At 34.6% G+C, this 24,856-nt stretch overlaps 1 protein-coding gene across 4 annotated transcripts in view; it reads right to left on the bottom strand.

Moving 5' to 3' along the window:
- The window catches only part of LOC124373818 (papilin), a 195,166-nt gene that overhangs the window by 89,521 nt on the left and 80,789 nt on the right, over nt 1–24,856 (bottom strand). For all 4 annotated transcript variants that reach the window (XM_046832168.1, XM_046832153.1, XM_046832155.1 and 1 more), the window contains exon 3: nt 9,473–9,639. In XM_046832168.1, the coding sequence (XP_046688124.1) occupies nt 9,473–9,639 (167 nt within the window). The remainder of the gene's footprint in view (nt 1–9,472; nt 9,640–24,856) is intronic.

Genomic DNA, 24,856 nt, shown 5'->3' with positions numbered 1-24,856 from the left:
AGTTCAGACTGTTTTCTCTGCAGAGAACATAATTTACGTTTCAAATTTTGTGTTAAGTTTTACACTATTTGTAGCTATAGTTCTAGACAGTGCTACCAATATCTGTATCAATTATTATACGACCTTAGAACTACCTAATGATTCCCACCGAAATGTTGTTTATCTTCGGCGATAGCGGGTTAGCACAGTTTTAAGAGTCCTTTCGAACATAACTGTACGCATAGTCATGTAAGGCTTAAACAGGAATTAACATGGTCCTGATAGTTAAAGGAATAACAGTAAATCCTATGTTAATAGTAATACCTGCACGACATTTATTGACGTATTGCTATATGTTAAGGTAAACAGGTTCTCTAATGGACGTCACTTAAAACTTTGTTATAAACAGAAAAATCTCTTCTGCCTTTTCCCCTAACGTGTCTGAGATTTTTCATGCTCGTTCAGAGAAGTCCCAATAACTGCACCCTACCCTGCACAGGTGTTTCATAAAATATATTCCAATTACATTTGACCCGGGGTACCATTCAAAAATCTAGGATTGTAAAATTGTCTTTAGCATTGCTGTTAAATCTTATTCCATAGAAGAAAATCCCTTCTCAACATACTCAATTTTTAAGGTCTTCACTACAGATTATATGGGCCAAAGGAAGCGTTTTCTGGGAAAATGACGCAAGTGAAGGAACACGCCTTAGCAGCATTGAAGGCTGTCATTTGAATTTTATAAATCACAATTACTGTATTCTTTTACTTGGTGGAGGTTTAATTCTTAATTGCCTCGGAACGGTAACACGAATAGCGAAATACTCATCACCACTCCTGAAATAAGATAATCAATGTTAGAAAACTCCACTTTGAAATTTGAATTGTATAACTGAAGTTAGCTACGTTTAATTAGAAAATCACAATCTCTGCACTATATCCTATATCAATGCTTCAGAATGGATTCTATATTGTTACCAATTGGGGCGTCATTTGGAACCATATCAGGGAAATTTTCCATTGTGTCAATAAGGTAAGATATGTTTCTTGAACGAAAGCTACATCTCGACAACTTATTGCGTCTCGTCGCTTAATGTTACGACATAAAGGCTTCCTAGTATAAGAGCATCGCCAGCCTGAAATTCTATTAACATTTCCTATAGTACCTCTAAAGTAAATTATTATTATTATTATTTGAAACATTCTAATCTGCCCATTATACAGTTCCATCGCTCTAAGACGGATGTTACCTTGCCTACAGCAGGTATGTCATTTCAAAGCTATGTACGAAAAATATTATCTAGCATTACTGAGATAAGTAATAGTAATCTCAAGAAAATTGCATCTCTGTAAAGTATTTTGTTTACGTTTCCATAAGGTTTTATAGTATGTGGGATTTAAAAAATTAATTACTGGTCCACTACTGAGGGTGGCTCTCTTTAAAAATAAAATCTGTCTTTCATACAAATCGGTCCGTTAGTTTAAGATAAAATTGGCGGACAAACATAATAAAGATACATAGAAGCAGGGAGAATTGTACAACCTCCTCCTTGTTTTGGAAGTCGGTTAGTAAACGTCACTAAAATACACTCTTTGTGAAAGTTTATATAGTGCATAAGTTTTATACAATAGGTAATACATTTTTTAAATTTAAAAATTCAGACTTTTGAAATTGTTAATGGTGGTTGTTTGTGATCTTTATTTATAGGTTCTTTATTAAGTACGAGATTTCATTCGCTGCACTAACAATTATTTGGACTTGCAAATTGTAATTCGGTAGGAAAGGAAGTACAGTACTTAAAAAAATTATATGTGTTATTCAATGCATTATAATTTTGATATCATGAAAGACAAAATATGACAAAAATAAACACTCAACTATATTTTTCAAGGAAACCCTGCCTACAGAACCCCCATCCAGGGCTTTTTCATTTGTCTTTCGGTCAGTTTATCATAGATCAATACTAACTGTTTGCATTATGTGACCTACTATGGGCCTTAGGTGCTTTCTTCCAGCCTGTAAATCTCCCACTATAGATGACCGTGTGGAGAGGACACGCTAAAGTAGAACACCCGGTAGCCCCGGCTCTTCTGACGCCAGCCCCGACCCACCGCACCTAGACTATCCCAGGCTCGTTATAACACCGCTCCACGAACAATCGCTCCCCGGACAATAAGCCGAAGACACGCCCGGGTTTAATTTAAACTGCGGCCCTACTTGTCAGCAATATAACAAGGGAGCGGCGAGGCGGCGGGGCGGCGTGGCAGAGACTTAGACGCTCGGTATGACAGAAACTCTCTACTTATTACACAAAGCCCTCCAGCCGTGAAGCGAGGCTATATGTACGGGTGGGCGGGTGTTTATGTAATCTCAACAGTTTTTTTCCATTTCTAGACCGAATACTAAGTGAGATAGAGAGTAGTAAGCTGCAGTAACCAACTCACCAATCAGTTAGTAAACCTATAAATCGCAATACGTGTATTATTGTGATGTTATGACTGATAGTACAGTTTTAGACTAATATTTTTATTGTTTGTGGAATTAAGGAACAATTAAATCGTCCTGACATTGGTACCGATAGTAAAGTAATAGTAGCCTATGTACGTAATATTTGAATGGCTATTGTAACATTCTCACCATTATATAGTTCTTGAATTCTCTGCTGTATGAGGAGTCTATCTTGAAACTGGTATAGGACTGTTGTGAGGGGGGGGGGTCACTTTGAAGAGGGGCCCTAAAACTTCCCGTGACTGGCCTGAAAGGGAAAGTGGAACCAGGTGGAAGCAGAAGGTTGCGCGACCTCTCAACAAATCATTTATGGACTCTTAAACCTCCAACACATGTTGGCTATAGCTTTATAACTGTTATAACTCTCTTTTATAAACTTTAATTAACAGGTACAATTGGGTGGTTCATTTCATTAGGCCTACAAACTGCAATGCCAAATTATACATAGAACTTGATACTTTTAAAAGCTAACCCAAACATAGGTTTAATTAAGTACTAACAAAACTGTAGGTAATGGAAAAAAACACGTAAAACTGTTATGAAATATAAATTATTAATGCTGAGTGCGTCTAGCTAATATAGGTGAGCACAAACACTCGACATATCGAAATATGAGACTGGTCGATAGCTGTTTTGAAATTAAGCTTTCAGTTTGTTTATATTTATATTATAATCCGGTCCAATGAACGGAGCGTTTCATTCTTAAAACAAAATAATCTGTCAATGTTTTAAATGTTATGAATTCTAAATGCAGAACTTAAATTAATTTTTAATGCGCCTTTCAATATAAATTAAAGAAATTAGTAATTAACTAAATACAATATTGTGAGCGTTTCTTCAAGAATTGTATGAGTTAATGAAAACAGTTATACGTCAAAATAAATATAAATATATTAAGAGTCAGTAAACTACGCCTAGTACAAAACAAGTTTAAATATCTATATTTAGAACGCGTCATACTGTGTAGGTATTGACTACATAATTTATAAAATGTTCTTGGTGATATTTACGCTAAAACTTTCCCAAAATATTATCAATTATCTTTATCTTCAGTATATGTGACTAAATAATACTTAATGTTAAAACAACTTATCTGCCAGAATGAAATGAATTAAGGAAATTAGAAAGCAAATATTTAAAAGGAAAATGGAAGGAAAGAAAACATAGAAATATACTTTGGTTGATCATATGATTGATACATTTATTGGTTTTGTATATTATTAACGTATTCTGTTAACATGACAATGGAGGATATGTTATAGTTGGCGATAGCTAGTTTGCCTCACTATATCGAAGGCCTCTAGAAAAGACTATAACAACTCAACTGAAAGGATCGAATCGACAGCCTTCCACATAATCGGTACATCAGTTCCCGACCTCCGACTGTCATTACTTGTTCTCTCCATATCTGATTTTACGCTAAAACTGTCGCACCGATTCTAAATCCTTCCACAGAAGATTTTTTGCCAATCTAGTGTAATTTTTGCACATTTCAACATCGCAGACAAATATCTCATCTCAAATAACCTATCGTTTTTCACGAACGATTTAACTGCGCAAAAAGGCAATATGTAAAATAATTCAATCAATGTAATAAACAGGGAACAGATTAAATTTCACATCACATAATATATCTTGGAAAACAGCTTAAGATAAAAGAACATACAGGTACGTTGTTTACAATTTACGTTCATATAGGTTGTTGTAGCAGAAGTACACTTTACTGAAAGCAGACATTTTATTTTTCCAATGAAGTAGAACGTCAGCAATGTTCTTTGCAAGTAAAGTGGCACAAAGGAAAGAATATTACACGAACATTATATGGAAAAGAAAATATATAACGACAATACGGGGGAAATAAACGTTACTTCAACTGTTAGTAGCTTTATTTCAGTACTTTCCCTCTCATCAATTCCTTTGAACCTATTCTCAACGCAGTATGTGTCTCTGGAGATCAGTTGTCTCTATTAGAAGTTATACTTTATTTTACAAGGCAGGAGTACGCAAGAACCATGTGTTGCGTAATATGATTATCCAAGGATAGAATGAACTATCATTTAACTCGATAGATTCTATGTAGAACTGGAGTTTTAACTGTACATTTCAAACCTATAACCTGGTTTGTTCTCGAAACATCCTGCAGACATTGAGACTAAAAGACATGACACAACTTTTGCCAGCACTTGAGTGATAAATAGGCTTCACTGACGCTCAGGAAATAAACAAATTCTCTGTATTGTATAAGAACATTCATTCCTTTTTAGTTTTTACCATTTTTAATTCCACACATCCTAATTTTAAATAATTAAAATCTGATCAGCTTTAAATTACCTTTATACACGTCTTGTTTCACTGTAATGCAGAGTCAAACAACTCACTATTGCAATAATTTGATCCGATTAAATTTGACGTTCGTTGTCAGCAACAACAGTACAAACGCGAGTGGGAGCGTTTCCCAGACACCAGGACAAACTTTTATGTTACTACACATCGACTCCTAATCTCCTTTATGCGACAGCGACAACGGTACAGTCAATTCTCGATTTGGGTCAACACAATTTTGGTAACAGCGTTGATACCTTTTCTGAAGACAGAAAAATATATAATTTGTTCTTATCAAACGACTAAGGTAATACAAGTAGAATTTTAGGGCATCTTACAATCTACACTCAAAGAAAAACTGTTGAAAATAAAAGTATAAAAATTGTACAGTGTGTAAGATATGAAATAAGACTCGAAGGAGCGAAATTTTTCTAGAAAAATAAACTCCTTAAGATATATTTATTAGTACCAAATCGATATTATTTTCTTAAAATTTTTATTTTTAAATAATACAATTTTGTTGAGTCTTAACCCATTAAAACATGTCACTCAGTGAACATAAATAATAAATTTATATTTATCTTCAGCAGTTTTTATTTGGGTCTGATTCCAAAACTGCCTAGAACTTCTATTTTAAATACCTGTAATTATTTGTGGATAAAAATGTTCAAATTTTCGGCATTTGAAAACCTACCCAAAGAGCACATGAACTTATAACTCGTGTGAGTTATATGGTCATGAAACATCCTAACCAAAGAAGAAAAAATTGTGTGATTTTTATTTCTATACGAGTATAAAATTTACATTAAAGTTTAAACCTGAGATCTATTTACACAACTACTATTTATAATTACTATTTATACAACAGCTGCCATCTATGAATTGGCAATACAGGGCTAGACCGCGGCTAGACAAGCTCTGGTGTAACGCGGTCAACACCGCTCCTTCGTCATGAGTCATGAGTCATACTTTAAATTGTCAACACTAGCAACGACGACGTCAGACCGCTAACTACTATTTATACAACAGCTGCCATCTGTGAATTGGTGATCCAGGGCTAGACCGCGGCTAGACAAGCTTTGGTGTAACGCGGTCATCACCGCTCCCTGGCCCTGAGTCATGAGTCATACTTTAAATTGTCAACACTAGCAACGACGACGTCAGACCGCTAATTACTATTTATACAACAGCTGCCATCTGTGAATTGGTGATCCAGGGCTAGACCGCGGCTAGACAAGCTTTGGTGTAACGCGGTCAACACCGCTCCCTGGCCGTGAGTCATGAGTCATACTTTACATTGTCAACACTAGCAACGACGACGTCAGACCGCTAATTACTATTTATACAACAGCTGCCATCTATGAATTCGTAATCCAGGGCTAGACCGCGGCTAGACAAGCTTTGGTGTAACGCGGTCAACACCGCTCCCTGGCCGTGAGTCATGAGTCATACTTTACATTGTCAACACTAGCAACGACGACGTCAGACCGCTAATTACTATATATACAACAGCTGCCATCTATGAATTCGTAATCCAGGGCTAGACCGCGGCTAGACAAGCTTTGGTGTAACGCGGCCAACACCGCTCCCTGGCCCTGAGTCATGAGCCATACTTTACATTGTCAACACTAGCAACGACGACGTCAGACCGCTAATTACTATTTATACAACAGAAGGACCGACTACTCATCTTTGTTGGCACTCGAGTCATGCCCTCCCCTACTAAAGATCCGAACTGGTTACGTAATCTTTGAATACAATTCACTCGGCCTTAGATTTAAGGTAAAGGTCACAAAGGTGTTTAACCTCAGAGGTAGGTTTAACCTCCGAACTGAAACTAAACGTTTCACCAGGCCCATAAAAATTAAATCTTTTTGTCTTGTAAACGGCTTTTCATTAACAATGTCCATTTTATATCTATGTACTCCCCTAAAACTTAGCCTGTGGATAGTAGGAATCGTAAGCCATTATTATACGATAGAAATCAGATATACACGTATCTGTATCGGTATTCTATCGTGTATGATGTAGTATAATAAGATTCTAATAGTTCTTACACTCAACAGTATATTGCCAGATATGTAAGATAGATTATGGCTTTCATAATGGTTTACGATTTCTACTATTCAAAGGCTAAGTTTTAGTGGAGTTACTTCCTTAAAAATTGATTTCATTCCACATTGACTTCATTCCAACTTAACACGCATCTGAACATAATATATTAAGTAAAAGTTTTACTATATTACATATTTCTAATTAAATACTTTTTAAATTTAGAGCGTTACAAGTTTTTTCATTATTTTTGTAGATAAATTCAAGCTATTTATCGCAAATACATGACTTACATGCATTGGAATCGACATTTCAAGTTAGCTATTTGTATTTTCACCTCGTGAAATCAACATTTTATCATAAGAATATATTCATACAACCTTCATGTCTTATGTCAAAAGTTTGTTTACTTTAGATTGCCCAATTGTATGTCCTAAGATATTGCAATTATTTTGTTAGATGTATTCAATTGATTGTGATACAATTAAAAATACATTATAATTTTTTAATATAGTATTATATCTGCTCACATTTTAAACCATGTAAAAACCTCATTCAACAATTTGGTAGAGAACTGTAGGTCAGGGGAGCCACATGCACGCTCCTCATGGCCTGTAATGGCAGGAATGTGGAGGACGCTCTAACAGGAATGTCCATCGTCTTTTATCACAGCGTCAGGGCGGCAGGACCTGTCGTACAGGGTCACTGGGGAATACCTCAAATTGTCACAGTCACTAGGATAAGACAGGTCTAAAAGTTCGTATTTCAATAAAAGTGTCAGTCTACTTTAGTACGACATGTTTATTTTACTGTGAGATATAAAAACTCCTTCCACAACCGCCGCAATTAATTCCTTTTTAGTCAAGAAACGAGAGTCATACTTTGCACCAAACTTTTTAACATATTTTCCAACTTTTTAATTTATTCATTAATAAATGTATTACACGGTTATATTAGACTTAATGAAAAACTTAAAAGTTAACATCCCCTTCGAATTAAAAAGTTAATTGAAGGAATTTCACAAATTTAATATATAAGAAGAACGTCACCGGTGTTCTGAAATCGCTCTCTTTTTATGGTATTATTGAAATAATATTTGCAAAATTGTAATTGTTTTTAGAAAAGCGATAAAAATCCGAATTTTGGCGTAGCTTATCTACAGCCATACGTTTTGCTAAAAAAACACAATCCTCAAGTATGGATCTTTTTTATGTTTATAATTTATACCCTATAAAATTAAGATCGTGGTAATATAGTAAGATGCGTTTTCAGTATGCTAATCTATAAGATTCTATTGAACTTGATCGTGGCGAAAACTAAGACTCGTATCTCGAATATGGTAAACATTTCTTCGGCAGGAATTTGATGATCTGTGTGACAAAGGACAACTCACATTCTATTTATCTTCGATAAGTGGACTGGCTTCAAAATAAACACTTCTATACATTTGCATAATTTTGTTCCTTCTTTGTGGAACTGTGGCTGAACTGTTTAAAAAGTTTAGGTATTTAGAATTAGACAAGATAACAAAGTACAGCTACTTCATTTGGATTATAAGAATTAGGCATACAATAGAGTCATATTTTAGGACAATGATTAGAAATTATTTTTATTCCAGATCGGTTTGTAGCAATACCGATCAAATGTATTCGGGAGCAAAGCGAATAAACCTAATGTCTCACCGAGGATCTGAGAACGAAACCCTTAGCAAGCCAACGGCTAATCGGAAAACATTACGTATTAAAAATGAAGTTTTAACATTTTGTCCCAAAAGAGTAAATCTTATCGTAAAGAAAAATCGGGTTTAATTTCAAAACAGTCAGAAGCGACAGAAAAATTACAAACAAATTAAAAGTCAAGTCTAATCTTTATTAACTAAATTTTAGAACCTTCAAATTTTATCAACTCTTTTAAAATTTCGAGGCATAGTTTATTATCTCGTAGTTGTAAACTTTTAGTAATTCGAGGTTGTGTTTAAACACAGTTAGGGGATACCTCTGCCAGGTTTTCCGGCCAATCACCACTCGCTGGGTATGCTTGTTTTCTAGCCTTAAACAATGTAAAGTTTGTCACCCATTTAAATATATACAAACCACTAATTTGGATATATTAAAGATTAAGGGTACATCATCCTAGGTTTGCTCATCCACAACAATATATTGTTACTCGTAGCACAAATTATGGGACCAAAATCACAGTTTTTAACTATTCTCCATTAATTAAAGAAAAGACAAATTAATGATTAAATGATTTTGGAAGTTTATAAAGAACTTTGTCATACATAGTCCAAAATAATTGTGTGCATAACTTAAAAATGATTTTAATATTTCCTGTTACAACGTATAACACAGCATCAGCCTTTTTAATAATAGATACTATTGCATATTTGGAATATTCTATTGGTGTACTATTTATGGACACCGTATGCCTGATTAGCTAAACTAACAATTTCGAAGAAAAATCATTCGTAATATGACCATCTCTATCTATTTTACGATAGAGACTATTGTTTTAGTGCACAGAAGTTTCTTCGGTCTCCAGAGATGTCTAGCTTTTCCAGTCATAGACAGAGTAAAATATAAATTATGAATATTATTGGTGTGGTGGTACCTGCACTGACGAGTCTGGTAGGAGATTCCGCCGCCGCAAGAACGTGAACAAGGTGCTGGACTGCTCCATTCCTCCCAGTCACCAGCTTCGGGGTCCGGCACATCCAACACGTAGCTGCCTGGAGAGTGCTGCCTCTTGTCGCGTCCATGGCCGTGGTGGTGTCTGTGCTGCAAAACAACTTGATGTCAGCTCACTAGTTTTACGTGTTCCATACAACTCTCACTCACTCCTTTGGCCAACGACACTCTATCGGTAGGCTAGAGCTGTGAAACGTACAAATGAGTGCACAAATGGCTACGAGTTCCGTCACATATTATTTAAAGCAGACCGCTTATGATAAACACAATTAATTACAAAAATTGTTCATAGTTATACGAGTTTGTTTTAGTTTAAAGTAATTATTTACAATTATTTGAAAGTATAATAGGATTATTTCACACATTTGCCATCGTTAAATCTATCGTCATCTCCGGTTATGAAAAACTTTAAGCTCTAGGGTTCAGGTTAATAACACACATTAACATAACATATGATAGTGTAAAATAACATTCTAAAATATTTAAAACTGGCTGTAACAAATAATAAAAAGACATGGACATATACTTTTCGTGTGTTTTTTACATAGTCTATAGAGTTTGTAATGAGAGTGGTTTTATATTTCAGACTATTTAAAATGTGTAAATAACAATATTATTTTTATATTTATCGTGGTAAAAATCTCTATGCATTTGTATCAATGAGTAACGTATATTTAATACTTATATAACGAATGTGTTGTGATCGATAATATAATGTGACATGATGTGATATATAATGTACAAATTAAGTCGTTGTTTATATTTATAAATTTTAATTACTCACTGAGCTAATCTCATGTATCAAGGAATTGGTCTTATATAGGTTAATTCAGAATGATCTATAAATATATCCCTAATGTACTCAATTACGAACTGAGAGTAGAACGAAATGGCATCAAGAAATTACTCTAATATTTATGGATATCTGAGGTTGGCCTGACTGAAATAACGATCCTGAAAGCTTTGTAAGGTCCGTCAAGCGCGGAGACACGGCGATAAAAACGCAGGAGGCCAGAGTTGTAGACGTGAGAGCGATAAGGAGTAGATGAGAGAGGCGGCGGGGTTCCTATTACTGAGACACGTGTTGATTAATGTACATTGGTGTAACAGTCTTCTTCAGGGACGTATCTACTTGTTGAGGACCCCCCCCCCTCCCCCGTCACTGGAATTGAGAGCACATTCGTGGGAGCTATGTATGATCTAAGCACAATGGCCATTGTTACAACACTTCTAATTTAAAGGGTTTACCAAACGGAAAAGATCCAATATCAAAAAGGTCAGGTACACGTACCTACAACAAATTACACGTTGCATTTCACGAATAACTTCGAATATGCCTGTAGCATTTTCAACTGAACATTCAGGATTTTTACTCTTCATGCTCGTGTCATCCCTGAAATTCATTAAATCACCTAACACGTCTACGCGAATTTATAAGCCAGATTTATTTAATAAACTCTTAAAAAATGGTATATGTTCTCATTTATGCGACATTTTACACAGTTAAAATAATTAATAATTCTCTGATAAACAATACAACGTTTCCATTTTGAGCTTCTCCGTCTCCGACTTTTTTTGGATCTCTTCAGACGAACATAACTCCAAATTTCAGGAGTCAAGTCTGTAACAGCGTCAGCTCCCAGGCGATGCACTAAGAGGAAGGTGAACTTCAGCTTAACTCAACATTAACATTTAATAAACACCTCCCACCACAGCTACATTATGTGTAGTTTATAAGCAATTTAAACCAGCACTCAACATAATAATATGCTATTTGTAGTTTAAAATTTATTTTTGTCGAAGTAACCGTCATTGCCTTCACTTTTAAACGGAATAAATTTAAGTTAGTTTGAGAAAATTAATTATATAATCTATAAGTTCTCATATACAGACTAAAATAAACTTTAAAAAATTAATATACTGTTTTAATAATCTAAATTGCTGTCTTCATTGGGTTTCATACAAAATTAATGAAAGTTTTGTAACAAATTCAAGTATAAACAAGATCGATATTTACGACTATGTATTAGAGTTCTGGGTTGACATATACTTTATGAAAGTAACTGACTCATTGATTGTTTCCATTTTAAATATCATCAGCCATGTTCGTGATGTGGAACTAAACAGACCATTTTATAAAGGCTGTGTAGCTTTTTGTTACCGTACAATGAGGATAAATATGTATCGCACAGTGGTTGTTTTTGGGGCGAGGGACATCGCTAAAAACAAATTCCAGATGATTTAATTAGTAAAGCTACCCTTAACGAATTTTCTTTCCTGATTGCTTGAAAGAGCCAGTGTTAGAGAATATGACTCTCGAATATATATCGAGTCGATTACTTATAAACATTACATTTTTAGCCATTCTTATCGTTTATACAAATTAAATGCGGTTCCAATCCTTTTGTTATAGTTGTAGAGTGTACAAAAAATAATCACAACTTCTAGAAAAAATTAAAATAGTTCAATATAAAACCCTGTTGTTGTACGATATCGGTGACTCCTTATCTCCGAGAAAGGTGGTCCTTGAGGTGTTAGTGGGAAATCTGAAATAGAAGCTTAGCCTGCAAGCTATTTTAAAGATATTCACGTAAAATCCTGAAAACATTCTATGATACAAAATTATAAAAAAAACATTCTGATCAAAGAAACTGCCACTTAAATTTGTTGAGCCTTAGATTTTAAATATGTTTCGCTGATATAATGTTTTCTATGATATTTAGAAACAAATACAAGTTTATAATGATGCAGAAAAAACTCACAAAAGCGCGCTACAAGTGTTTTGTGAACCCCTAACTCGTTTGCTTCAACTTATACAAAAATATGAAATACCACTTACTAAAATTATAGTGAGATATGAGTAATTTCATCTAATCATTGATGCTAGTAAAATTTAAATAAGCTTTCGGTGAAAGTAATTTAAAATAGCTGGTTGCTCGAAACATGATTTCAACTCTTTGTTAATTATTTTAAATATTCAGAGAATTAACGCTACAATTTGCAAACCTTTTCTTACGAATATACATTTTGTAAATGTTTTCTGTAAACATATCCCGGGTGTACGTACCGTTGTAATAATCAAGTAGCCTAGACTAGTAAGTTGTAATGATCTTATATACTTTTTTTTACTTTACTCTGTTTTTTTTTTTTCTTGATTAGTATCAGAGACATTCTTTATCTCCTTACTCTTGTTCTGATCATTTCCTAAGTCTATTGGTATTCGTAGAGGACTCATAAAGTAGAATGAGGAAATGAGTCACTATATCGTACAAAGTAGACAGAACCGATAAAATTTGCTCCGGCCCAGATTGATTTTGAATCTACATCATGTTCAACCAATACATATTTAGACCCTTTAGACTTTCAAATTGCGTATACATGTGCACATAGATCTCTTATGTGCGACGAAGGCATAACATCAGCATATACTGTGTTGTGTTTTCATTTGTCGACTACCGTATCTTTCTTTTAAAATTTATATTTTTGGAATTTGACCTGAAAAAGAGCCTCACGTTCCATGTTTTATATTTTAACACACCTATGGAATATCTTCATAAAATTGTGATTATCTTAGAAATTAAATTAATTGTAAACTTAATAATTTTCTTATCATATATACTAAGTATTAATATAAAGCAAATATTTGTGTAACCCGTTTAGAGTATAGCACAACTATTTTTGAGCTAGTTGCGCTTTAACTGTATATGATTCAATTGTGTAATTGATGAACGAGCAGTAATTTCATTGATAGTCATAATAACTTTAATAGGTTTTTATACAGTAACAAAGTTACTGTAAAAAAGTTGATAAAGTTACAAAGTTAAGGGTTTTAAAATTAAGTTATGTTAGTAATATGAAGTCAGAGTTTGTTTGTAAATAATCTATATATATAAAAATGAATGTTTGTATGTTTGTCCTTTATGGAATCGTGAACTATTGGACCGATCATGATGAAAATTTGTACGTATATGTATTTTTCCACGGAGAAGGTTTATAAGCTATGCCCATCCCTTTCCCGATTCAGGATTCCGCCCCACTGGTTACAGAAATACCCATAAGAAATGCATTGCAGCAAACATATGTTAACGTCTTTTCAAATTTTTAATCAGCTGTTCTTTGTAAACATATATTACACTTATAGTTTTTAAAGCATAGAGTAAGCTTAAGAGAAACGACAAATTTTGTTTAAACTGTTTTTGCAATCACTGTTAAACATAGACTTTACTATCCAGATAATACAATTCAAATTTGACGTAAAAATTCACCTTTAACTGCAATATTTATTTAATATAAACCATGCTCATGCTTGATCAGAAGAGTAATGCAGATATCATAATTACTATCTTACGTTGGCTACAAATATAAAGAATGTTATAAAATCAACCTTAGTTGTTTTTTTTGACAGAAGTATGGTTCTCAAAACTCCGTGTGTACATATTCTCTCGATCGAGACAACAAAGCAAGCTCAATCGTGGCATCGGAGATATAACTAATTTAATCTAAAATTTATTATAGTAAAAAAAAAATTTACTAAGTAATATAAGGACTTCGGTTCTTAAGATTTGCGTGCGAAGCCGTGGGTAACAGCTAGATAGAGGCAGGAATATGGTACATACCTTCATAATACGCCCAAGAGGCTCACGATGGAACGACTATCAATTATCTCAGCAATGTTTAGAATGTGATAGAAAAAGAATAAGTGAATATAGTGTACTGTTTTCAACGGGAAATTGCGTGCGAAGCCGCGGGCAACTTTTGCAAAAAATTATTGAAATGCGCAGCAAAGCGCGCCGGGCCCGCTAGTTAGATATATTTAATACTAACTTTATCCACCCAGCAAGTGCCAACTTGTTATTGTTTCAGTATTTTCAATTCCAAATAATCCAGGCACCAATCTCTGAGAACCCGCACGCCTAACAGTAGATACGACCCTGCGCATAGCGGCTGAAAGTAAACAGGCCTACAGCCTTGATCTTGCCGCCTGGGCTCTACTGTTATGATGTAGCTTGTTTAACTTTACAGGATTAAATTGTGTAATTGATGAACGAGCAGCCATTTAATGAATAGACCAGAAAGACACAATGTACAGCTTTAGACTTGTAGGATAGAAGTTATTGTTCACTGGAATAAACATACATTTTGTGCTGGCCTGTAAAAAAGGTACTTCCAACATGGTAGTACCTTCACATTTGGAACATGCATGAGTTTCACTACACGGATAGTGGCTTTGGCCAGGTTAACACCGATAAAATTTCAGCTTTCACTTTTTAGCTATAGTAAAACGCCTTTTCGGTTTAGAAGAATAAACATTGATGAAGTTGTATGATACAAAAATGTTATTAAATAATTTGTACAGTATATTGTTTAAATTCTGTAGTTCAAAGAAAATACCAACTATACTCAAAATATTCATTACTACCATAACTTGAGGAATCTTAAAAATTGCCCGATATACGTTCACCTTTTTCAAGTGTGTACAGAGTGGAAACGCCAAAAAGTGTGTTTTTTGAATCAACACACTTCGGATCTTTTAGGTTGAATGTTAATTTTTATTCGGGTACTTACTCCCTACCCCCCCCCCTTAAATTTGTAACTAAGACATCTAAAACGTTGTGTATCTAATACATTCTAATTGTTAGACCGTCTATATAATGCTCATTCCGTGATTAACAGTGTTTACAGCTACTAATATCGATTGCAACAACATTTACACGATGCTGATGAATGAATAATTGCCGTGAATGAAAAAGGATTTTCCGGACATTTGCCATCGTTCAGTGAAACAAAAAATCTTTTATATTTCACTGATCGATGGCAAATGTCCGGAAAAACATCCTGTTTCCTTCACAGTCCTTCCGTCGTCAAAAATAAACTTCAAACAAAGGAATAATTGCTATTCTGCATTCCACACATAATGTTTAATGTTTTAACAAGTACATGATAAAAAAGTTCATGATTATCAGTAAGTAAAGTTTTATGAAATAAAATTCCAACACATCCTATGTGAAGCTTGTGAATTTCAAGAATTTCTTAAAAGTAATATTTTGCGGAATAAAGTATAAAGAATAAGAATAATCATAACACAATGTTGAGTCCAAAGAACAAAAACTTAGCGTTTCAGTGTTGCGAGCCGGGGAGTTACCACGTGACCAGGGAGCTTCCTTCAGTTTTGTTACAAATTAAATAAGCCTACATGGAGAGGATGTGGCATATGTCTCTGATCTAGCAAGTCTTGTACAGCACAATACTTTAGCAGCATGTGGAGGAGCTCCATGTGGTTGAAAATAAAACATTATACTCTTCCTGTGCGACAATGGCTAGATGCACACTACCCGGATCACTGGATCGGTAGAAGAGGATCAATTGAGTGGCCGGCAAGATCTTCAGACTTAAAACCCTTAGACTTTTTTGTGGGGTCACATGAAATCAGTAGTTTTTAAAACACATCCCACTGGTGCCCAACACTTGTAAAACAGGATCACTGCTGAGAGCAGACGCTTAACCAGAGAAACTTTTAGAAGGGTTAGTCAAGAATTTGAAAATAGGTTATTTTTTGTTTGAACAACAATGGCTACCAATTTTACATTTAATTTGAAATTTGCAAATGATTTACAACAGGATTCAGTGAGTAGTTTTGCTGTTATTAGTAGTACAGTAAATTGTAGACTAATAATTGTTGTGTAAGAAATTACATTATTGGCTGCGGTAACAAACGGCTTAGCCGATTTCAATTTTTTTTTGCCAAAATACAGCATTTTTATGAGCTTCAATTTGAGGTATCACAAGGTATTAGTTGCCATTTTAAAATGTTGGCTTTGGGTACGGGGGGTAAGGGGTTGAGCACCCTCATTTTGAAAATGTTTTTTATGTTCCCCCAATTAGTACTATACACTGCTGTTTACAGAATTTTGATACTTGGGCTATTAGTCTTTTAATACGAGTTTGAATGTTTCAAATGAACAGCTTGTATAGGCTATATTAGTGATCACAAATGTTGCAGATGCGCAAATGATGCGTTGTTAGGTCCTAGCCTATTGCAAAACTTATTCTATTATATTATACAGTTCTGTCTGAAAATCAAGTTGGCAACACTGTAACAAACTGTGGGTTCATGACGGCATTAAAATATTTACATGCATGCTTAGAAACCGTGATTTTTAGTCTTCTTATCAAAGATTTTACTTTTGGATTTCATTAAAATTAGAGGTTTATTTTAAAATGATGCAGGGCCAATTCACTTTATAGGCGTTGGAACTGTATTGAATATTTTGTCGACGAAACAATTGTATATGTCTACATACGTGACAACATGTACATGTCCGTAAGATATATCAAGAATAATTTGAAAGAGCACATTTCAGTTCAGTTTCTATGTAAAGTTAACCAAAACAAGAATGTCAGATATGTGGGACTTATATTCTCCGCGCGTCTGACATAAGCATAAGTGCACTTGATAAAAACGCAAATATAGAATTGGTAATTACAGGGCCGATTTCAAAAACTTGACGAAACAAAAAACAATGACAACAAATATATAATTTGAACCGTCCAAATATAAATGGTAATTATTAGAAACTTATTACGCAGGAGTAGGGGATAGCATAAAAAACGTTTAAAATTAAATTTTTGCTGTAAGAAAGTGAAATATGAATATTTGGAAAAATTGGTGTCAGAGTGTGGGAATTGAACGTAGATATGCTCTAAATGCTCTTAGGCGATCCAAGGACACGAGGTTACACATAATGACCTGGTTAATCACAACACACTTACATTAATACTGGCGAAGTGCCAAGCAATTTACTAACGAAGTCATCCCTACACTACTGTGGTGACCCGCGAGCTGCTGACTTTGGCTGGGGATAAGTGGACATATATATATATATCGGTCAAAATGTTTAGGTGTAGCTGTAGGCCAGTAACTTACCTGGGTTTTACATGTTCAGTGCTTAAAACAGCAACGCTTGGAATTTGTTTACGCATTTTCGTAATGTCCATAACTCAGGATTGTATATTTTTCTTGCAAGCAGTTGATGTTGCAGTACGGAATTTTGACAGATGAAGGGGGGATACCTCTACTTGTGTGTTAGAGGCGGTAGTACTCTCCCAGTGAATGAAACCTAAGGTTATTTTAAACAGAAACCAAAGTTAGCGAAACCGTTTACTATTTAGTGAATATTCAGTATTTAATGTAAGACAATTTACTACATATATTGTATTATAAATTTAACATTTGTTATGTTGAGTATGATGATGGAACAAGAAAAAGATCACATTTCGGTCATTGAGTACTAGAGTGGACTGCCACGTTGAATTATTTCATCCATATCATATATGCCACACAACGTGTATACACAAGCGTGGGGGGGGGGTGAAGTCGTGGCTCAGCTCTGGTACGGCGCACTGTGGCAGACCTGACAAAACTACATGACATTGACTCTGTAGCTAACGTTCTCCTACCGAATAACAAAATAAAGGTTTAACCTTTTTATAATTTGGTAAAAACTTTCTGTGTTAACAATAAGCCGTTTAGTAAAGATTCCAGGCGTTTTGATTGGATTATTTATGTTAACTAATAAAAACCATTTTTATATTAAATCTAAGATTAAATCAAAAATCCTAATTATTAATCATGAGCTACTTATGTATTCAAATAGACTATTGAAAACAAATGGATATGGAGGTTGAAATTCCCATAAAACTTAATGTGATAATTTGTATAAATAAGGCAAAAATGGATTATCTTTTCTTCGTACACCTATCCACACGCACACTTGTAGTATCTACGTGCTACATTTGTGTATTTTGTTTTGTACACACTATTTTTAATTTGAGTTTGAATTCAAATATTAATTTTGAGTGTACTTATCCTTTTGTGGGAGGAATAAGTGAATCCTGTAACTTATCAAGTTCGTATGAAGTATTGTCCCATAAACTAAGTTGTCCTTTGTAGAGTTTAAAGTGACATAAGTTATAACACATTCAACTATAACGTGGAACCATCCAACCTGTCAACAACAGACTAGTGTTGGTTGTAACATTAGTGATGTTGTAAATCAATTATGACAGATGCCACGTTGCGGCGACAGTTGCAGTTAGCTAATCCGATCCGCTGTATATCAGAGCTTATTGCCGTGATATACTGATATAGTGTGATATACTGCACTGTTAAGATCTGCATTACGATACCTAGCTGAATTTTAAGAATTTCGCTAGACCATATGTTCATCAGTGAACATCTATAATATTTTGGAACTGTTTGACAAGGTATAGTACCATATTTTTAGTATTGTTTGAATGCCCCGACAAACCTCGGTCAACTTGGTAATATTTAAGTGTACATCACCACCCGTGTGAGACTACGGCACCATAAGGGTTAGAGGAAACAAATATTAGTCCGGTCATTTTCCCGTGTATAATACACGGACAGCACCGATCTTCATAAAATTAAAATTAAATATATAGTAGCTTTTTAGAGATAAAAGTGCAAATCTAAAATGTCAAAAAGACCAATAAAATATTGAGAAACTGCTTATCGAAATTTCCTATATGTCATAACATGTTATATCGTAATATAAACATATTAAATGGTATGATTAAAATTAATTTTTAATCCTAAATAACAAAAATTGCATAACTATTTTATTAAGTGTAGCCACAAATATACAAAATATGTATTTTCATAATTAAGTTTCCATCCGGTATAAGAAATAATATACTCGTAATATGTTTTCACTTTTTGGTAATTCTTACTTTACTACTTTTTGATAATTCTACACGAAGATTTTAACACTCTCATAATATTGAAACACATGATAATACGTATGGTTTTGGCTTAGGTTGGGTCTACCATAAAAGATACAGTCAGATACTGGTTTCATTGTGCGAGACATTCGTCTTATTACTTATAGAACCCGCGTTCACACCCAATCACTTCAAACATTTTACTTCAGACTACATTGATTACAGTAGAAAAGGGTTACTAAACTGTTTCTAAATGGTATGGAGAATGTAAGTAATTTGCAGGATTATCAGCACTTTTGAACGTCATCAAATCAAACAGCTTCAATTAAAGGGATGCGGCATTACAAAATTATTACTTGTTGGCCAGTTTATTTGACGGTTTTACATTGTGGATTACGGCATTCAAGACTAACGCGTAAAAGAAATTGCTTTACAGCAAAGCGGTTGACGCCGAGATTCAAGTAGTCTCTGCTCGCAAAGCGGGCGCCGCGTCGTAAAGAGTGTTAACTTATTGAACAGAATATATTTTTACTGCGTGTAACCACCTGTTATAAACCCCAGAATAAGCAGTCGGTGCCTCAAAGAGAAGAATAATTGTGTTGTCTGAGGTCCGTCGTTAATTTATTCCTCCATTCACAATTTACTGTTGCACCGATAGGCTAGACACCAGGCATTCCACTGTTCCCTGTGGATCCGATTGTCGCCCTAAGTCCAAAACATCCTCCGGGACGCCGCGCCGAGGTCGCGCCGGAACGCCGCTTTTTAAATAACAAATGAGAACAAACCTGTTTGGTTCTGGGACACAAAAAATGCAGATTGTTCAGAGCTGAAAGGGTCGAGGGGGATTGCGTTCCGTGCGCTACCGCACAACGGGCTTACAACTGTACGTGTTTTTATTTCAGATAGTTCAGTATTCTGAACCATACTCTTGATGCAATTTTGAAAACGTTACGCTTTTGTTTCAATATAGAGTATACACGACTCAACAAATAAAGTAAGAAGGATCTTACACGAAAACAAAAATTATCTTACATCTTGAATCTTGATATCATGTTGACCTTGTGATTAAGCTGATAATGATACATTTGAACGCCTTCTAATATGAATGTACCTTAAATTCTGAAACCGATTCAAGAAGCACATCATACTATCTATAAAATCTAGTATTCGAAACTCATGTTGAGTTTACTAACTTAAATTGGACTAAAGATCTGTACACAATAATTGGTATAAAAGTGGGGTTTAATGCCGCAGTTTTACGTTTACAACATACATAATTTTCTTCTGAACACACAAAAGCTTGGTTCACCAAGGCTAATTTTACACGTTTACCTCATTCAAATCTATTGAGTTGACGGGGTTGCCATGGAAAATTAAGTGGGGTGTTATCGTCCCCCACATAAAACTATTCAAATACAGAAATAATTATTGTAACCGATTTCCAACAGTTATTTTAAAGTAACAAAGAAATTGGACGTTTCTTTAGCTCCCCTTTCAAAAGTGTAGTTATTAAAATACAACACTGATGTAACTTGTGATATAAAATGGATCAAGTAAGGGGGAAATGACGGCTAGACACACTGTGCAGAACCGTTATTCTTCTTTAGGGTCTTATCAAGAACAATAAAGGGAAGTAAACATTTGGTAAGACGCAACGGAGACTAGCGGTGTCTGGGGCAATAAAGACCGCAGTTGTAGGTGGTACTCTGGCTACGTGCTTCCTGAGTCCGTGTTGTCCGTGATTGCAGGCCGAGACTGTGGTTGTGAATGGAACCGCTGCACCGGACGCTCCTACACTATTTGAATATTGATTCCGCCGTAGATGAATGGAGGAGACCGGCTATCGTGATTCGGCCTGATCGAATGGAAGAGAACCCCTCAGAGAACTACGGGTGGTCTTGTATCTTTTGTGGGAGGATGTAAATGATTCTCGGTACGAGAACATATTGAGTGTCCGACAAATCGTGAGATCCATCGGTCATCGGATGTTTTGATTATGTATTAGGACTGGTCAAGTTTGCTGTTTTGGAAACTATTTACGATATGATGTCCTACTGACTCTAATATGATCTCACGTCTACCTACACGTGTCTAACTACACCCATAATAATTTCCAGAAACATATTCCTGTCGGTACGAGGCAAAACGGTAATATGATAGTAAGAAAAGGCGCCATACTCAAAACCTTTTTTAAAAATAAGATTGGCTGACAGACTTATTGAAGGCTAAATGCAGCCTACCACTCCCATGACAGGTTTGGTACAAATCACAGTTACGTTCTCCACTCGATTCTGCTACGTTTTACACTTTTCACACTTTTTAATATTGTCATATTGAATTTTAAAAACTGTGCTGTAAGTTATTAACAATTCTAAAACCTTTTTCAGTTTTGCAATGCTTGATAGTTGACTTGGTCTATACCTGTATTGTATGAGAACTTGCACCATTAACAAAACATACAGCTCCTGTGTAAGGATTAAAGTTGTTTTAAATTGTTTATAATGTGGATGGCTTACGAATTTTCCAAAATTTTCGCGATCAGTGTATTTGCAATGGATTTGAATTTTATGAAATGTTACAAAAATGATATTGTTGATAAGAATACAATGCAAAAGCTATCAAGAAAAAGAATGTATTGGTCCTACAAGGAAATCAGAGAAGAATCCATAAGCAAATAGGACATGTACCACCAGTACATCAAAGATGAATTATCATAGACCAGTGTATAATGTATCTTCGGAAGCTAATTTATTTCATTATATTAACATAGATAGATATAGCTATTGTAAACCAATATTATGTATGATATAATCAAACATTAGAAAACACGGAAAGCTTACAACATAATTAACACTATTAATAATCTAACTAGCCCTTGGAGTAAAACATTTGTGAACGTAAAATGGGTGTGGTAACAATTAATAACTAGATGAGCACTTTTGTAATTCGCGTGCTGCCAAACACTTTTTCTTAGCGACATGCACACGTCGGAGACACCTAGTCCATTGTATAAATTTGCTAGGTGGAATAGCATCATTATATTAAACAGTACCTAATTATATATAAAGCTTATTTTGTATTTTTCACGGAAATGTATATATATATATATATATATATATATATATATATGTGTTTTGTTTTTTTACCTATATAGATGATAGTTACAATGCAATCCATGATGCGTGAAATATTGTTCAAGTAATATAGTAGAATTACTACAACTAACAGGTTAAATAATAAGTAACAAAATAGTGAAATTGTTAAATTTATGTTATAAATGTTGTGGTTCTGATCAAATAAACACATGTTAGCTCCTGAATATATATATATATATATATATATATATATATATATATATATATAATTGAATTAACAACTAAATAAAAGTAATATTTCCATTAAAGACACAAAACTCATTTTCGATTAAGTTTCTTGAATTACACGAAATATATCTAAAATTTAGAATACACTAATTGATTGATCATGTTGTTATTTTTATTTAAAACGAAACTGTTATTAGCATTTAAAATTTAAACACCTTGTTTAGAGCTGAGAGACACCAAACTATTTTAGTTTTGTCGGACAAACTATCCGCTCTTGGAACCATTAAACTTGACCAAACCGATCTTTGAGTTATTATTATCTGGAAAATCGTAAGGTTGGGTTTGATAGAGCAACTTATGGACACCCAGTATACATGGAGTATGTCCTGAAGATCGTCAAGTCCGGATTTAGATTTCTTCTACGTCAGGGACCTCTATATCCAGAAGAAACCGTGTTTCCTTAAAAATATATTGTAAATAGCACAATTTTAGAATTTGGGGATCTGTCATTAAAGCTTTATAGGTTTTTTTTAAAGTGTTGTAAATCCACGAATTCTTTAAGCATTAGCTAACAGCACTTAGTGGTACTGGGTAGTGAGTACCTGCAGCTTAGTCTAGACAACACTCGTGATCACCACTGAACTCATTACGCACGAATTGGATTACCAGGGACAGTGATCACGTGAGCATTATGAGGTTAAGAGAGGATTCTACACAGAACTCGTAATATAAACACATTATAAACCACGGAAACCACTCGAAAAATGAATATAGAGTGTTTTAAATGATCAAGTTGAAGTTATCACAAGATTATCGGGGCGGAGCGGAGTCGGTATGAATGGAGACTCTGAAGTGGTACAATAGTAGACCACTGATGTAACTAATGCAGTAATTATCTAATGGTGAGGAGGGAATCAATCAGTGAGAGCGCAGCGAGTGAACGATATGCATATTTATGAGGACGGTCAAGTAGGCGCCTCCTCATTGCATCTCTGTATCTAGTTTATCTCCAGGGCACGTATGTCGACATAGCTAACTGTAGTGCCGTTGTTAACTGTTCGCTCTAGAGCACACTTATTTATATACAGTATAATAGGTGTTTATATCAGTTTTAAGAGTTTCGCCACACAAACACATATTTTTATTCCGAAGTACTACTTACTATAAAATACTTGCTCCAGAATCTTGTATTTTCATGAACGAAATTAGAATCTGTCGTTGCTTACTGTAACTATTCATGACAATATTATTATCTAACTTGTAAAATGTTATCTAATCTGGCCGCAAGAATTTGTGTGATTGAGTAGTCCGTCTAAACATTCAAATATTCAAACATTAAACATCATTCTTCCCAAACTTCGCATTTAAATTATTAGTTAATAGAACGTTTGGGATGTATGATAATAGAGTGTTGCCAATTTAAACGGTTTTTTGTTGGTGAGTAGTATTTATTGAAGGAAAATACACTGTTTTGATGGTATCTGTGCAAACGATCCCTCGTTTTCTTAATGTTACGGCAACAAAGTTAAACGTACTTGATACACTAAATAACTTGATAAATAACTTAAAGAAACATTGTACGGTGGATTTAAGTAATGTTGGCATATTAATTCAGAAAATAAACACACTTAATTCCGAAAATATGGTATCTGGAAAATATAGTCTTACTAAAACAATATAAAATCTGTCATATGTTACAAAACGATAGAAAACGGTTAGATTTGTAATAATTTAGCTGAAAGCACGTTCTCTGGTGTCTGTGGCTTTTCATACTCGGTAATGAAGTGTTCGTGTAGTGGGCTAGGTCAGGGTCTAGGAGAATAATCTCACGATATCTGGATCTATCCGGTTATTAACACGATCAGACACCTTGTACCAGATTTATAGCTCAATGGGGGGCCTCATTATTATCGAATCAGTTTTGGGGTGGTCCTCATCTGCACCTCGAACGATCGTCTCCTCCGTCCGTCACGATGAGCGGAAGTGGGTAAAATCCTGGTGAAGGGGAGTTCAACGTTGTTTTGTTGGCCAAGACCTGTTCCAAAAGAATCGAATTCCATTAGAGTAACATTTATTAACCGTGTTTTCCTTATCTATGTCGCATAGGCCTGTAACTATTGCATACACTTCCTTGTAAGAATTTCATTATCCATCGCTATAGCATATAAAGGGTGGGAAATATGTAGTCGTTAAGTTCAGTAAAAAAGTGATTTTTAAGGACATGTTCAGGAGCTAACATGTGT

This window comes from Homalodisca vitripennis, chromosome 1 (assembly GCF_021130785.1).
Source record: "Homalodisca vitripennis isolate AUS2020 chromosome 1, UT_GWSS_2.1, whole genome shotgun sequence".
Classification (NCBI taxonomy): Eukaryota; Metazoa; Arthropoda; class Insecta; order Hemiptera; family Cicadellidae; genus Homalodisca; species Homalodisca vitripennis.
This window is presented reverse-complemented; position numbering and strand designations above follow the sequence as displayed.